Genomic DNA, 16,289 nt, shown 5'->3' with positions numbered 1-16,289 from the left:
TACACTCGTTATAATACCTCGGGCATTCAGGTATCACTGCGCAAGTGTGATCCGCAAGGAGAAAAGGTTCTACGTTAGCAGCAATCTCATTGGCTGCGTGACATATTAATACACGGACGGCGAAAGCAGAATTTGGTTCGTCTCTAAGACAGCGCCATCTCGTAATGCAGAGACGGACGAGCGCTGCGCCTGCGCTGTTGTGCTTAGCGGTGCGCGCTCTACTGGGAAAGTTGTGTACGCACTGACTACGCGGAACTATGTACACAACATCTACCTGGTCATCAAAACTGGGGAAATATTTGTTGAAGGTCGCCAGGGCGGAGTAAAGCCTCATATCAACCTTAGAAAGCTACGATTTGGATGTGCATCTAGGTGTGGTACGAGTCAGCAAACAGATAACACACAGGAAATGGTCGCTCAAGTACATGCTAGAGAATGGACCACTTGAGATGATGGGTGCTCCTGCGTGAAGGCAGATGAGGTTAAGCTGACAGAGATCAGTCAAGAGGGCACCTGTCTGACAGGTTCTGGAAGAGCCCCAAAGGGGATGGTGCGTATTAAAGTCACCAAGTGGTGCGTATTAAAGTCACCAAGTAGCAGCAAGGGGTGAGGGAGTTGCCAATAAGCTTGAGGAAGTCTGCAGTGGTGACACTGAATGACGGAGGGATGTAAATGGTACAAAGGGAGAAGATCAAGTGAGAAAGGAAAATGCAAACTGCAACAGCTTGAAGCCGGATAGTCAGGAAGATGGGTTGACTATGTATGTTATCCCTGGTGAGCAGCATGACTCCCAGTTGAGACAGAATGCCTTCCTCGGGAGGAAGGTCAAAATGGACCAGGAAGAAATGCGAGAGCTCAAAGCAGTTGTGAGGATGCAATTTTGTTTCCTGGAGGCAAAAAAGAAGTAGACACTGTGATTCCAAGAGCAGCCGTAAGTCCCCTTCGTTGGATCGAAGGCTGCGATCATTCCAATGGAAGAGTCTCGTGACGAGGAAAGGGGAAGAGAGAAAAAAACGGAGTCACCTCGGCTGCTGGTGAGTAGCCGCCATTGAAGGCCGACTGCTACAGGGTGCAGAGGCTGGAGGATCCTGCTCCATGAGATCTACAGACATGTCAGCATTCTCCTTCTGTCTGTCTGTCTGTGGGGTCCAGGGCAGAAACACGGTTGGCAGTGTGCACTGACAACAAGGAGGTCAGCTGGACGAAAGTATCACGCGGTGACACTGTCTAAGACTGCTTGCCTTTGTTCCATTTCTTGGTGCCTTTGCAGTTGACAGGGGAACACTCAGATGTTTGTTGGCTGCAGGGACGTAAGAAGTCTTTGCGGTAGTATTCCTTCTGTTCTTTTCAGCCTGACAGTTGTTTAGCAGGTGACCTCGCCCTGGCAGACAAAAGTTGGTGGCTTGTTACACTTCTGGAGGGGAGACAGTGATGCTACCATGAAACTGGGCGATTTTACAACAGCAGTGCTGAATCTGAGGTTGCTTGTCTGTGTGACCCTGTCCTTCATGGAGCGAAAAGTAGCAAGAACAGTACTTTAAGTGCCATACAGTAGAACACAGGGCTTCTGACTATGCAACAACTTGCGACTGACCGGGTAAGACAGTTTTTCCTTTGCCCAGATCCTCTGGACAGCCCGCTCATCGAGGTATATGGGACAATCTCGGGAAGAGGTGGTATGGTCACCATTGCAATTGATACAGCAGGGAGAGGGCAGTGGACAATCGCCCTCATGGACATCCCTACCACAGGTTACACATTTGGACGGGTGTCAACAGGATGTTCGAGTGTGGTTGAAACGATGACACTGCTAGCAGCGCATCAGGTTCGGAATGTACAGTCAGACTGTGATAACCTCATAGCTAGCTTTGATCTCAGACTGAAGCACCACTCTATCAAAAGTGAGAAAAAAAAGTGTGTGTGGGTACTAAGGATGCACTACCATTTTCATCATCCGACGGACTGCGATGATACGCAGATCAGAAAGGCACGTTTGGTTTCCTGCCTCGGTCAGATCATCAAGCAGATTATTGTAAGTAACACCATGGGAAGAATTCACCATTCAAGGGGGCCAGCAATTGCATCAACACCTTTCTGAATAATACACACATTTACTATAGCAAAGGACTGACCGTCTTCAGTATGTGAAACCACAAGGAACAGTTGTGCTGCTGGGATGTTTTTTGAATTGTTAGCCTAATTCTGTTTACATTTAGTAGACACTGGCTACGGAGATGATGAGACACTGGCTACGGAGATGATGAGACACTGGCTACGGAGATGATGAGACACTGGCTACGGAGATGATGAGACACTGGCTACGGAGATGATGAGACACTGGCTACGGAGATGATGAGACACTGGCTACGGAGATGATGAGACACTGGCTACGGAGATGATGAGACACTGGCTACGGAGATGATGAGACACTGGCTACGGAGATGATGAGACACTGGCTACGGAGATGATGAGACACTGGCTACGGAGATGATGAGACACTGGCTACGGAGATGATGAGACACTGGCTACGGAGATGATGAGACACTGGCTACGGAGATGATGAGACACTGGCTACGGAGATGATGAGACACTGGCTACGGAGATGATGAGACACTGGCTACGGAGATGATGAGACACTGGCTACGGAGATGATGAGACACTGGCTACGGAGATGATGAGACACTGGCTACGGAGATGATGAGACACTGGCTACGGAGATGATGAGACACTGGCTACGGAGATGATGAGACACTGGCTACGGAGATGATGAGACACTGGCTACGGAGATGATGAGACACTGGCTACGGAGATGATGAGACACTGGCTACGGAGATGATGAGACACTGGCTACGGAGATGATGAGACACTGGCTACGGAGATGATGAGACACTGGCTACGGAGATGATGAGACACTGGCTACGGAGATGATGAGACACTGGCTACGGAGATGATGAGACACTGGCTACGGAGATGATGAGACACTGGCTACGGAGATGATGAGACACTGGCTACGGAGATGATGAGACACTGGCTACGGAGATGATGAGACACTGGCTACGGAGATGATGAGACACTGGCTACGGAGATGATGAGACACTGGCTACGGAGATGATGAGACACTGGCTACGGAGATGATGAGACACTGGCTACGGAGATGATGAGACACTGGCTACGGAGATGATGAGACACTGGCTACGGAGATGATGAGACACTGGCTACGGAGATGATGAGACACTGGCTACGGAGATGATGAGACACTGGCTACGGAGATGATGAGACACTGGCTACGGAGATGATGAGACACTGGCTACGGAGATGATGAGACACTGGCTACGGAGATGATGAGACACTGGCTACGGAGATGATGAGACACTGGCTACGGAGATGATGAGACACTGGCTACGGAGATGATGAGACACTGGCTACGGAGATGATGAGACACTGGCTACGGAGATGATGAGACACTGGCTACGGAGATGATGAGACACTGGCTACGGAGATGATGAGACACTGGCTACGGAGATGATGAGACACTGGCTACGGAGATGATGAGACACTGGCTACGGAGATGATGAGACACTGGCTACGGAGATGATGAGACACTGGCTACGGAGATGATGAGACACTGGCTACGGAGATGATGAGACACTGGCTACGGAGATGATGAGACACTGGCTACGGAGATGATGAGACACTGGCTACGGAGATGATGAGACACTGGCTACGGAGATGATGAGACACTGGCTACGGAGATGATGAGACACTGGCTACGGAGATGATGAGACACTGGCTACGGAGATGATGAGACACTGGCTACGGAGATGATGAGACACTGGCTACGGAGATGATGAGACACTGGCTACGGAGATGATGAGACACTGGCTACGGAGATGATGAGACACTGGCTACGGAGATGATGAGACACTGGCTACGGAGATGATGAGACACTGGCTACGGAGATGATGAGACACTGGCTACGGAGATGATGAGACACTGGCTACGGAGATGATGAGACACTGGCTACGGAGATGATGAGACACTGGCTACGGAGATGATGAGACACTGGCTACGGAGATGATGAGACACTGGCTACGGAGATGATGAGACACTGGCTACGGAGATGATGAGACACTGGCTACGGAGATGATGAGACACTGGCTACGGAGATGATGAGACACTGGCTACGGAGATGATGAGACACTGGCTACGGAGATGATGAGACACTGGCTACGGAGATGATGAGACACTGGCTACGGAGATGATGAGACACTGGCTACGGAGATGATGAGACACTGGCTACGGAGATGATGAGACACTGGCTACGGAGATGATGAGACACTGGCTACGGAGATGATGAGACACTGGCTACGGAGATGATGAGACACTGGCTACGGAGATGATGAGACACTGGCTACGGAGATGATGAGACACTGGCTACGGAGATGATGAGACACTGGCTACGGAGATGATGAGACACTGGCTACGGAGATGATGAGACACTGGCTACGGAGATGATGAGACACTGGCTACGGAGATGATGAGACACTGGCTACGGAGATGATGAGACACTGGCTACGGAGATGATGAGACACTGGCTACGGAGATGATGAGACACTGGCTACGGAGATGATGAGACACTGGCTACGGAGATGATGAGACACTGGCTACGGAGATGATGAGACACTGGCTACGGAGATGATGAGACACTGGCTACGGAGATGATGAGACACTGGCTACGGAGATGATGAGACACTGGCTACGGAGATGATGAGACACTGGCTACGGAGATGATGAGACACTGGCTACGGAGATGATGAGACACTGGCTACGGAGATGATGAGACACTGGCTACGGAGATGATGAGACACTGGCTACGGAGATGATGAGACACTGGCTACGGAGATGATGAGACACTGGCTACGGAGATGATGAGACACTGGCTACGGAGATGATGAGACACTGGCTACGGAGATGATGAGACACTGGCTACGGAGATGATGAGACACTGGCTACGGAGATGATGAGACACTGGCTACGGAGATGATGAGACACTGGCTACGGAGATGATGAGACACTGGCTACGGAGATGATGAGACACTGGCTACGGAGATGATGAGACACTGGCTACGGAGATGATGAGACACTGGCTACGGAGATGATGAGACACTGGCTACGGAGATGATGAGACACTGGCTACGGAGATGATGAGACACTGGCTACGGAGATGATGAGACACTGGCTACGGAGATGATGAGACACTGGCTACGGAGATGATGAGACACTGGCTACGGAGATGATGAGACACTGGCTACGGAGATGATGAGACACTGGCTACGGAGATGATGAGACACTGGCTACGGAGATGATGAGACACTGGCTACGGAGATGATGAGACACTGGCTACGGAGATGATGAGACACTGGCTACGGAGATGATGAGACACTGGCTACGGAGATGATGAGACACTGGCTACGGAGATGATGAGACACTGGCTACGGAGATGATGAGACACTGGCTACGGAGATGATGAGACACTGGCTACGGAGATGATGAGACACTGGCTACGGAGATGATGAGACACTGGCTACGGAGATGATGAGACACTGGCTACGGAGATGATGAGACACTGGCTACGGAGATGATGAGACACTGGCTACGGAGAAGATGAGACACTGGCTACGGAGAAGATGAGACACTGGCTACGGAGAAGATGAGACACTGGCTACGGAGAAGATGAGACACTGGCTACGGAGAAGATGAGACACTGGCTACGGAGAAGATGAGACACTGGCTACTGAGAAGATGAGACACTGGCTACTGAGAAGATGAGACACTGGCTACTGAGAAGATGAGACACTGGCTACTGAGAAGATGAGACACTGGCTACTGAGAAGATGAGACACTGGCTACTGAGAAGATGAGACACTGGCTACTGAGAAGATGAGACACTGGCTACTGAGAAGATGAGACACTGGCTACTGAGAAGATGAGACACTGGCTACTGAGAAGATGAGACACTGGCTACTGAGAAGATGAGACACTGGCTACTGAGAAGATGAGACACTGGCTACTGAGAAGATGAGACACTGGCTACTGAGAAGATGAGACACTGGCTACTGAGAAGATGAGACACTGGCTACTGAGAAGATGAGACACTGGCTACTGAGAAGATGAGACACTGGCTACTGAGAAGATGAGACACTGGCTACTGAGAAGATGAGACACTGGCTACTGAGAAGATGAGACACTGGCTACTGAGAAGATGAGACACTGGCTACTGAGAAGATGAGACACTGGCTACTGAGAAGATGAGACACTGGCTACTGAGAAGATGAGACACTGGCTACTGAGAAGATGAGACACTGGCTACTGAGAAGATGAGACACTGGCTACTGAGAAGATGAGACACTGGCTACTGAGAAGATGAGACACTGGCTACTGAGAAGATGAGACACTGGCTACTGAGAAGATGAGACACTGGCTACTGAGAAGATGAGACACTGGCTACTGAGAAGATGAGACACTGGCTACTGAGAAGATGAGACACTGGCTACTGAGAAGATGAGACACTGGCTACTGAGAAGATGAGACACTGGCTACTGAGAAGATGAGACACTGGCTACTGAGAAGATGAGACACTGGCTACTGAGAAGATGAGACACTGGCTACTGAGAAGATGAGACACTGGCTACTGAGAAGATGAGACACTGGCTACTGAGAAGATGAGACACTGGCTACTGAGAAGATGAGACACTGGCTACTGAGAAGATGAGACACTGGCTACTGAGAAGATGAGACACTGGCTACTGAGAAGATGAGACACTGGCTACTGAGAAGATGAGACACTGGCTACTGAGAAGATGAGACACTGGCTACTGAGAAGATGAGACACTGGCTACTGAGAAGATGAGACACTGGCTACTGAGAAGATGAGACACTGGCTACTGAGAAGATGAGACACTGGCTACTGAGAAGATGAGACACTGGCTACTGAGAAGATGAGACACTGGCTACGGAGAAGATGAGACACTGGCTACGGAGAAGATGAGACACTGGCTACGGAGATGATGAGACACTGGCTACGGAGATGATGAGACACTGGCTACGGAGATGATGAGACACTGGCTACGGAGATGATGAGACACTGGCTACGGAGATGATGAGACACTGGCTACGGAGATGATGAGACACTGGCTACGGAGATGATGAGACACTGGCTATGGAGATGATGAGACACTGGCTATGGAGATGATGAGACACTGGCTATGGAGATGATGATTGTCTCACTGCGAGAAAATCCCCCATGATAGTCAGCGACTCCGATGGTGCGCTCCTTACAACTGGGGGCCCCTCTCAGGGGGGTGCACCCACCTTAGGTGATTGTTCACACCTCCTGAACACCTAACAGAGGGACCAATCAGAAATTTGAGAAGGTAGCAGCTCAGGCAGTCATCCCTCCTTGGCCTGGCCTGTACCAGGGGGTACGTGCGAATTCTACCTGTAAACCCGAGACTGGGAGTTACCCATTACCCAGTTACCTATTATGCATCATATGCGTGGGCTGGCCTTTAAGAGTGCCCAGGGAGGAGGAAGAAGAGGAACCTCAAATACCAAAGCTGAGGGAGGATAGGACAAGGGGAATGAAGAAAGAAAAAAAGGAACGAATAACAATGGAGAGACTGTACTGGTATTGACCACTGAAAATGCAGAACATATTTCCAAAAACATCCCAGGCATTTTCCACATGGGAAGGGGGAGAATAGCAAGAGGATAGACATGCAGCACGAAAGGGAAAAGATGCTGTGAAGGCTGGGGTCCCAGGGTCCCATGTTAGCCAAGCACGAACCCGTCAAACAACAGTGAGCCCACAGACAGGGGAGGGGGGGGGGGGGGGGGGGCTGGGAGAGTGGGGCAGAAGGCAGAAGAACCTATGGAGGAGACAAAGTGTTCCCAACAAAGTACGAGAATCCTTTAGTGAGAACAGTATGAATGATGGTAACAAAAAGAGAACAGTAAGGGTTAAGTTAACAGATAATTTTTGACCACGTATCTAGGTCAAGGCAGTTATGGATCTAGGTGAAAGGTTAAGTGTGGTCTGACAACTGAATCAGATACACTGATGCCCACAGTTGGGGAAAAAAAGAGGCAAAAATTATGGATCAGTGTGTACAGCAGCAAAAAGTCTGAAGGTGTCGACGGCATCACATCAAAGCACTGATCACCATTGCCTTCTTATATCACCCTTGAGTAAGGTGGAGAACTAAACTCCTGTTCAATTTTGTCCACAGTGTGAAGTGATGATTCGTATGAGAAAGTGAATAGAGATAAACGGATTAAATAATGAACGAAATGTGTGGTGGCTAAGCAAAGCATATACATGTCAAAGTGAAACAACACTTTCACAAGGCCATATATCTCGGAGAGATTTAGATGCTTATTAAATGAGAGTTAAATATTTGTAATACACAATAAAGGTTGGTTGGCTAATTGGCATACTTAATGGCAGAATGGAAACATAATTAGTAGAATTGGTGAAAAAGCTAGTCTCTGCAGAAAAGTTAATTAATTACAATGTTAGTGATAGGAAGAGTGGAGAAAAGATTCCCAGCTAATAGCATCAATGATCAGAAATATGGTTTATGTTTTTCTTTAAGTCATTGAAAGTTTAAAAACAAAGGAGGCTAGGTGAGATATGGCATTGTACTACCATAACACAGTGTACACTCCAGTCAAAAATTCAACCAATTAAACATACTCATTATGGAAAGTAACTAACTGGTAAACATCTTCATTGAAGCAATATTTTTTACACTAAGAATGGTGACAACAGCATAAAGATCAGAGTGTATTTAGTGGGGATATTTGTGTTTTAATCCAGCGGGCCTATCAAATTATTCAGGGATGTGAGGACACAAGTGGGCCACATGGCATGTGTGGGAGGCAGCTGCAGTTAGTGGGCCCCAATATCACCAGTCAACATGGAGTGGAGCCAGTGGGGTCTTGAAAGGGAAGGAGTACACGCAGTGATACTGAAAAAGAACTGAAGGTAAAACTTAAGACATAGTTTATGAGGATGAACGGGCACCTTTTCACTTCAGTTCTGTTGACAAGGTCATCAGTATTTATTAATGCAAGATTCACAGTTTGTCTCCAGGCCGGAAAACAGCAGACAATAATATAATGAGAAGCAGAGTTAATATTCAGTAAACAATAGTGTTTGACATTGCTGCCAATAAGAAGTGTGAGAAGCGGCATGAAGCACCACTGTTAGAGCACATGTGGCTCAGAGTTTGGATGGGATGAGAGTGTCGTTCCACTGGGATTGCACAGTAAGTGTCCTAAAGTACACACAGTGCTAGTAACATTGTCCAAGACAAGTCACACAAACAGTGAACTTTATGACTGTGTTTGAAGTACGCTGAAGTGCCAAAAAGACTGGTATAGGCATGCATATTCAAATAGAGTTATATACAAACAGGCAGAATATGGCACTGTGGTCGGCAATGCCTACATAAGACAAGAGTCTGGCGCAGTTGTTAGATCGGTTACTGCTGCTACAACAGCAGTTTATCAAGATTTACTTAGTGAGTCTGAACATGGTGTTAAAGTCGGTGCACGAGGAATGAGACACAGCATCTCCGAATATGCGATGAAGTGGGGATTTTCCTGTACATCGATTCCATGAGTGTACTGTGAATATAAGGAATCCATAAAAACATCAAATCTCCAACATACCTTCGGCTGCAAAAAGATACTGCAAGAACGAGACAAAAGACAACTGAAGAGAATCGTTCAACGTGACAGAAGTGCAACCTTCCACAAATTGCTGCAGATTTCAATGCTGTGCCATCACCAAGTGTCAGCATGCAAACAATTCAAAGAAACATCATTGATATGGGCTTTCGGACCCGAAGGCTCACTTGTGTACCCTTGATGACTGCACAACACAAAGCTTTACACCTTGCCTGGACCCGTCAACATGGACATTGGACTGTTGATGGAAACACATTGCCTGGTCGGACAAGTCTCTTTCAAATTGTATCGAGCAGATGGATGTGCAGGTATGGATACAACCTCATGAATCCATGGGCCCTGCATGTCAGCAGGGGACTGTTCAAGCTGGTGGAGCCCCTGTAATGGTGTGGGATGTATGCAGTTAGACACCTGATACATCTAGATATGACTAACCAGTGACAAATACATAACCATCCTGTCTGATCACTGGGATTGATTCTTGTCCATTGTGCATTCCGAAAGACTTGGGCAATTCCAGCAGGACAATGCGACACCCTACATGTCCAGAATTGTTACAAAGTCGCTCCAGGAACACTCTTCAGAGTTTAAACAGTTCCGCTGGCCACCGAACTCCCCAGACATGATATTATTGAGCATATCTCTGATTTCTTGCAACATGCTGTTCAAAAGAGATCTCCAGTCCCCCATAGTCTTACGGATTTATGGACAGCCCTGCAGGATTTGTGGTGTCAGTTCCCTCCAGCACTACTTCACACGTTAGTTGAATCCATGCCATGTCATGCTGCGGTACTTCTGCTTGCTCGTGTGGGCCCTGCACAATATTAGGCAGGTATACCAGTTTCTTTGGCTCTTCAGTGTATATTTCAGCTGGTCACAAACTGTCAATTCTTAGAAGCAAATGTTAATAAACAAAGCTTATGGCATGTGTGATGTGTTTATCCCGGGTGTGAAGGTACGTGAGTGTGGTAAACTGGCAAGCTGTTAATTACCTACGTGTTGTGATACCGTTGTCGCCGATGATCCTTTGATTGCTATTCACAGTCTGTGGGATTTACTGACTTGGGGAATGCCAAATTATGTATTTGCAGGTTTCCTAACTATCCTGGTGAGGTGGGAGAAGTCCCATGTGGCAAAACGTTTTAAAAGCACTCCCCAACGTAATTAGCTGTTTTTGTAGATTCGGAATACAGATGTAGATGCAGAACTGTGCCTGATCAATAATTCACAGAAAAAGGATACCAGCAATGGTAATTATTCCTTAAAATTTTATTATTTAAGCAACTAGTTTAAACATTTAATTAATGTCATCTTCAGGCTGTTATTTGAAAAATAAATGCAGACATCCAAACACTGGTGCACAGAGAATATGTACCATATACAATGAACTTGATACCATCCACTTCTATTAATTTAATATGTTCACTCCAAACACAGAACTATGTGCAGAGAGATGTGTAGTGGCATTTATAAAACAGGAACTTACGTGTGTGAGGTTTCTTGTGTGGCCTTTGTATCTCGAGCAGCAGCACACACACATTGGAGCACCAGCTTTGATCTTGTTTTATCTCATTTCAAATGTGCATCCTTATTTTGAGGACACTGAGCTTCTGAAATATAGTTCACTTCTACCATGGCAGAATTCACATGTTGGAGCACAGCATACTGATAACTGCCCTAAAGGTAAGGTCCGGTGAGGGTCACAGGTTGGAGAAGTGTGGCTGGTTTGAGGTTGCAGTACTTTGTTAGATTCATAATAAAAAGTAACCTGGCCGAGAGAGTATCACAAATGTTAAACTGACACTTTCCACACAATAATGTTCACACCAATATCATCCACAGTGGGTCGTTGGCTCACTGGTGAACTGGCAGACTATGGATACAAAGGTTTCGGGAAGGATAGACAGTCAGTCCTGGAATATTTTTGTGTCACTTATCACTACTTTCACCTCTAGCAACTCCTGCCTACATGAAAAATGGTGAGATGCACTATGGTTCAGAGTCTAGGTTAAACAATAAGTCCCACTATAACAGGCTGTGTAGGTCAGAGGAATGTAACCTCTGACAGGATCGTGTCTAGCAGAGTACTGTGGTGTTCGGATCGATCTTTGGGTTAATGACAGCTCTATCTATCTGATCAGCATGGAACTGATTTTTAAGCAGTGTCAAATTGTAATAAGCAACTGAATTTTTGCTTATAACCTCCTTAGACATCCTGATGAAGATTATGATTGTCGTTGAAAGTAAGCCTTTTTATTCTGATTTGACGCGGCAAGACTTAAGAATGTCTTATACAAGAATGCTGCATGAAAACTACGTTTCCATATGTCACCTAACATTCTACCGCTGTTTTCTCTTTTTGGCAACAATGCATGCATTTGAGATGCGTATTGTTGTACTATTTTCTGAAGCAATATACCACACAATTTTTAAAATCTTTGCTTAATTATAATGTTAAAGGTGTTGAAATTTGTATTAAGGTTAGCCACAAAATGCAATTAATTATTATGGTTCCAAATCCAGTTTTTGTGTGTTGCACATGTGTTTCTCTAGGCAGAACAGTCAATATAACGTTTCACTCTTTCTCAGAAGCCTGTCTGTGCATAAAATGCTATTCTTGAGGAGGAGGAAGATGCAATGGATATATGAAGCTAATGTAGAATCAGATGAATATTCTGGTGAAGAAGATGGGGATGGAAAAATAGAAAATCTTGGACCAAGGCAACTTCATGCTGGTCCAGAAGTGGTACTGACCTACAAAAACAGGTTAGGTGATGAACCTGAGACAGATTGCTCTCATGATGATAAACCACAAAATGTCATTTCAGATGAAATAGAAAAGCTACAGATCTCAAAAACTTAATAAGAGATTGGAGGATCTGCAAAGTGATAACGCTTTATTTCCTGAGAATGATCACAGTAAATACAGAAGCTTGTCTCCAGTGCTTTGCTTTGAACTGTTTTGGAACGATGAAATAATTAAATTTCTCAGTACCGAATCTACAAAATACGCTTTGTTCAAGAACTGCCCAGTTACCAAAATAACACAAAAGGAGATAAAATGTTTTCTAGGAATTCTAATTCTCTTGGGCTATAGCAGGAGATGTTACCGGGATTCAGGGTTGGTCATGAGAAATGAAATGGTGCACAAGATGATGAGAAGAGACAAATTTGAAACAATGAAGAGATTCATTCACTCATGTCCTAACACAAAAATTAATGCAAATAATAAAATGTGAAAACTTTGTCCATTAACAGAAATGTTAAGAAAAGTTACAGCCTGAGCAAGATTTGTATTACAATGAGAGCATGATACAGTATTTTGGCAGGTATGGATGCAAACAATTTCTCAAAGTTCCAGGAATTCAGCCAGGTGACACAGAAATTCCCGGAAGTTATTTGAAAGTTATATACACCAGGAGAAACTCAGGTCTCACAATTTCTCAAAGGTAAACCCATTAGATTTGGGTACAAAGCACAGTGCCTAAACACAAACATGGGTTATCTATCGGATTTTTAAATACACCAAGGAACTGATCCACAATGGAACGAAGTGTCTGAGAAGGCATTTGGAAAATGTGTTGTACCTCTGATTCAAATGATTGATTTACATGCTGATAAAAGTAAAAAATCTGCCCTACAGGTTTTATTTTGACAATCTGTTTACATAGCCAACATTGTTGGTTCACCTAAAAGAACGAGATTATGGTGCAACTGGCACTATTAGTGAGAATTTTCTGCCTAAAGAATGTCAACTTATACCCTATAAGACAATGTCCAAAAGGAATAAGACATGAGATTATGATTACAAGAGCTGCACGGAAAGTGGAATGATGATTACCAGATGGCTAGATATTTCTGCTGTAACAATCGTTTCAACTAGTTATGCGATCAATCCAGTGAGCTCTGAGCTGATATTCCAGACAAGAGAAGAAAAAAGTAATTGTACTCCAAGCATATGTTATTGGAGAATACAACAAAAATATGGGGAGAACTGACCAAATGTACAAAAATATAGCATTATATAGAGTGAGCATCAGAGGAAAGAAATAGTGGTAGCCAATTTTTATGTGGCTACTGGATACGTCTGTACATAATGTGTGGCTTCTCTACAAAAAGGCAGCTATGAATATGCCACAACTGTAATTTCAGTGTTATAATGTGAAATGTTACCTGACTTCCAATGCAGCAATCCCTACAGGCCCTGATCACCCTGCAGGTAACCCATATCAAGGCAGAGTGCTGTTTGACATCAGAAATAATTAAAGAGGTCATTTGGTAGATATGATGCCACAGGAAAAAAAAGGACAACACTGCACTACAGAAAACTACAAAGGAACTCTAAGAACAAGGAGCTGCAAATGTGATGATGGTTTGTGCATAGTGTGTGTTGCACCATACCACAGAAAATGAATGCTGTTGCCTTCATGTAATGTAAATGACAGACACTGCTTTATTTTATTTACTGTCATCTATTTCACTTAAAATGTATGATCTACCTAGCATGACATATGTTACACTCTCTTTTGCTTAAATTATTAATTACTTTTTGTTTAGCTTCTTGTAGTAGTTTCATTAATTACAATGAACAACTAAATGTCTGATTTATAAAATTCAGAAGTGAAAATTAATTCAGGCAGAAGTGGGTTAATCTTAATAAGAAGTACTGAGATACCAAATCTTAATAATACTCACTAATATCTCCCTCCCACTTGTGTCAAATAGAAACATCAGACTCTTTGAGAGAGGGGGGAAAAAGAGACTGTGTGTCAGATTAGCAAGTGACAGTCATTCTTTATAATAAATCGAATAACTTACCTGGTAGTTATGTCGACAGCGTTTGACGCTGTTGAAGTAGCATTTGATTTCTTTGCCTTTTCTCGTTTTGCTTTGTCTTTTACGACAGGCCTCAGTTCCAAGGGAAGGTGAGAAGTGGGAAAAGTAAGCGGCTGCTGCTTCGACTTGCTTGACACAGCCGCTTGGTAACGATCCGAGTAGCGCTCAATGTCAGAGCGAACTGTCTGTGCCACAAGGTATGCAGGAGAGTCGTGCAAGCATTCGATGAAATCTCTCCGCAATTCCACACAGTACTCATCTTCTGGAGTGGGTCTGACAAAAAATTGTCTCATTTAACAAAATTGTATTATATGCCAGAAAAATCTGTCAATATGTGTATATGTTAGCACTGGCACTGATGCAGCAGTTAAACTACAAAAGAATGCTGAGGTTCTCACTGAAAAACTAAGCTATATGCTCCTACTGAAAAATTGAAAGTAAATAAATTACAGTTCAGTTGCTTCAAACAATAAAAAATCCATCACAAAATAATAAAAATATGAAAAGAAGAGGTATTTACCAGGAGACAGTCATACTGAAAGAAGACTGTTAGATATTATAAGTTGGCGAACAAGAGTCCACCTCCAGATATAAGAAAAAAAAAAAAAACCCACCACAAACAAAAAGATGACAGAGGCCATGTGCTTGCAAATTGTGCATGAAAGAATGTGAATATTTCTACACAGTCTGCCTTCAGTGCGCCTGCCTGCAGCTCAACTATGTGGTGAGTAGCAGTTTATTCTGTATCATATTACAGTTCAAGTGTTTGATCCACTTTCTATTGCACTACGGAAGACCAAGGCCATTACTAAAATAACTTGACAGAAATATGGTTAAAAATTATGCTTGCAATTTATGAGCTAAAATTCTTAACTAAAATCTGATACATACTACATTCCCATTCACACATCCACACAGAAGGATACTGTATGCAAAACTGTAAAATTCTCTCAAAGGACATGTTACAAAATTCTTTGTTAAAGTACAAGGAAATTATAATACAGCAGCTAAAATAATGTGTGATCACACACTGGTAAATCCTCTCATTGAAGGAGGAAGCCATGCATCACAGTATGATTTAATCAGAAGCCAGTTAACATGCCCCTGTTGCCAGAAGACCTCCAGAGCCATACCACTGGCTTCCCCAACTGCAGCTTATTGTGCCTGAAGCCTATACAGATTGCCCAACTACTGTAATAATTATCTCAATTTATACATTAACATATTTTCCCGTATTGTTTGAGTATAATTCGTTGTGGCCTATGTGGCAAGTAAGCTAGCCGCTTTGGCAGGGGGCGTGTGTTCCCACAAAATGCGAACTGCTTACAATCTGCCCTCTGGGAACCCATAGTGTGTAGCCAATAGGATTGCAGGAGACAAATCATGTTCACTGCTGGCCGCCGTGAAAGTGTTGTCTCTGAGATACAAGCTCTCAATGGCATCGGTTACTGCCTGCTTGTGAGGCTTTTCATTCCTAATTCCATCACAGACTTCAGTTTTTGTGACATGCTCCCTCTGTCCTGCCAGAATTGGCCAGTCTCTCTCTCACTGGCCTGCACACACCTGACGGCACTCTTTATAATGAATAAATTTCCTTCTTGCTCATAAAAATCTACATCTTATGATTTAACAACCTCTTAAGGTGTCCAAACTTTAAATGTCACAACTAGACTCTCTCTGCACTTGCACATATCTCTTCT

The 16,289-nt window shown here is 44.7% G+C and overlaps 1 protein-coding gene across 1 annotated transcript in view; it reads right to left on the bottom strand.

Moving 5' to 3' along the window:
* LOC124622536 (DNA-directed RNA polymerase III subunit RPC7-like) overlaps nt 1-16,289 on the bottom strand; it is a 44,553-nt gene that overhangs the window by 12,550 nt on the left and 15,714 nt on the right. Inside the window, exon 3 of the mRNA XM_047148267.1 lies at nt 14,572-14,862. Within this exon, the coding sequence (XP_047004223.1) occupies nt 14,572-14,862 (291 nt within the window). The remainder of the gene's footprint in view (nt 1-14,571; nt 14,863-16,289) is intronic.

This window comes from Schistocerca americana, chromosome 7 (genome assembly GCF_021461395.2).
Source record: "Schistocerca americana isolate TAMUIC-IGC-003095 chromosome 7, iqSchAmer2.1, whole genome shotgun sequence".
Taxonomy (NCBI): Eukaryota; Metazoa; Arthropoda; class Insecta; order Orthoptera; family Acrididae; genus Schistocerca; species Schistocerca americana.
Note: the sequence above shows the minus strand (reverse complement) of the source record. Positions and strands in the feature narration are given on the sequence as shown.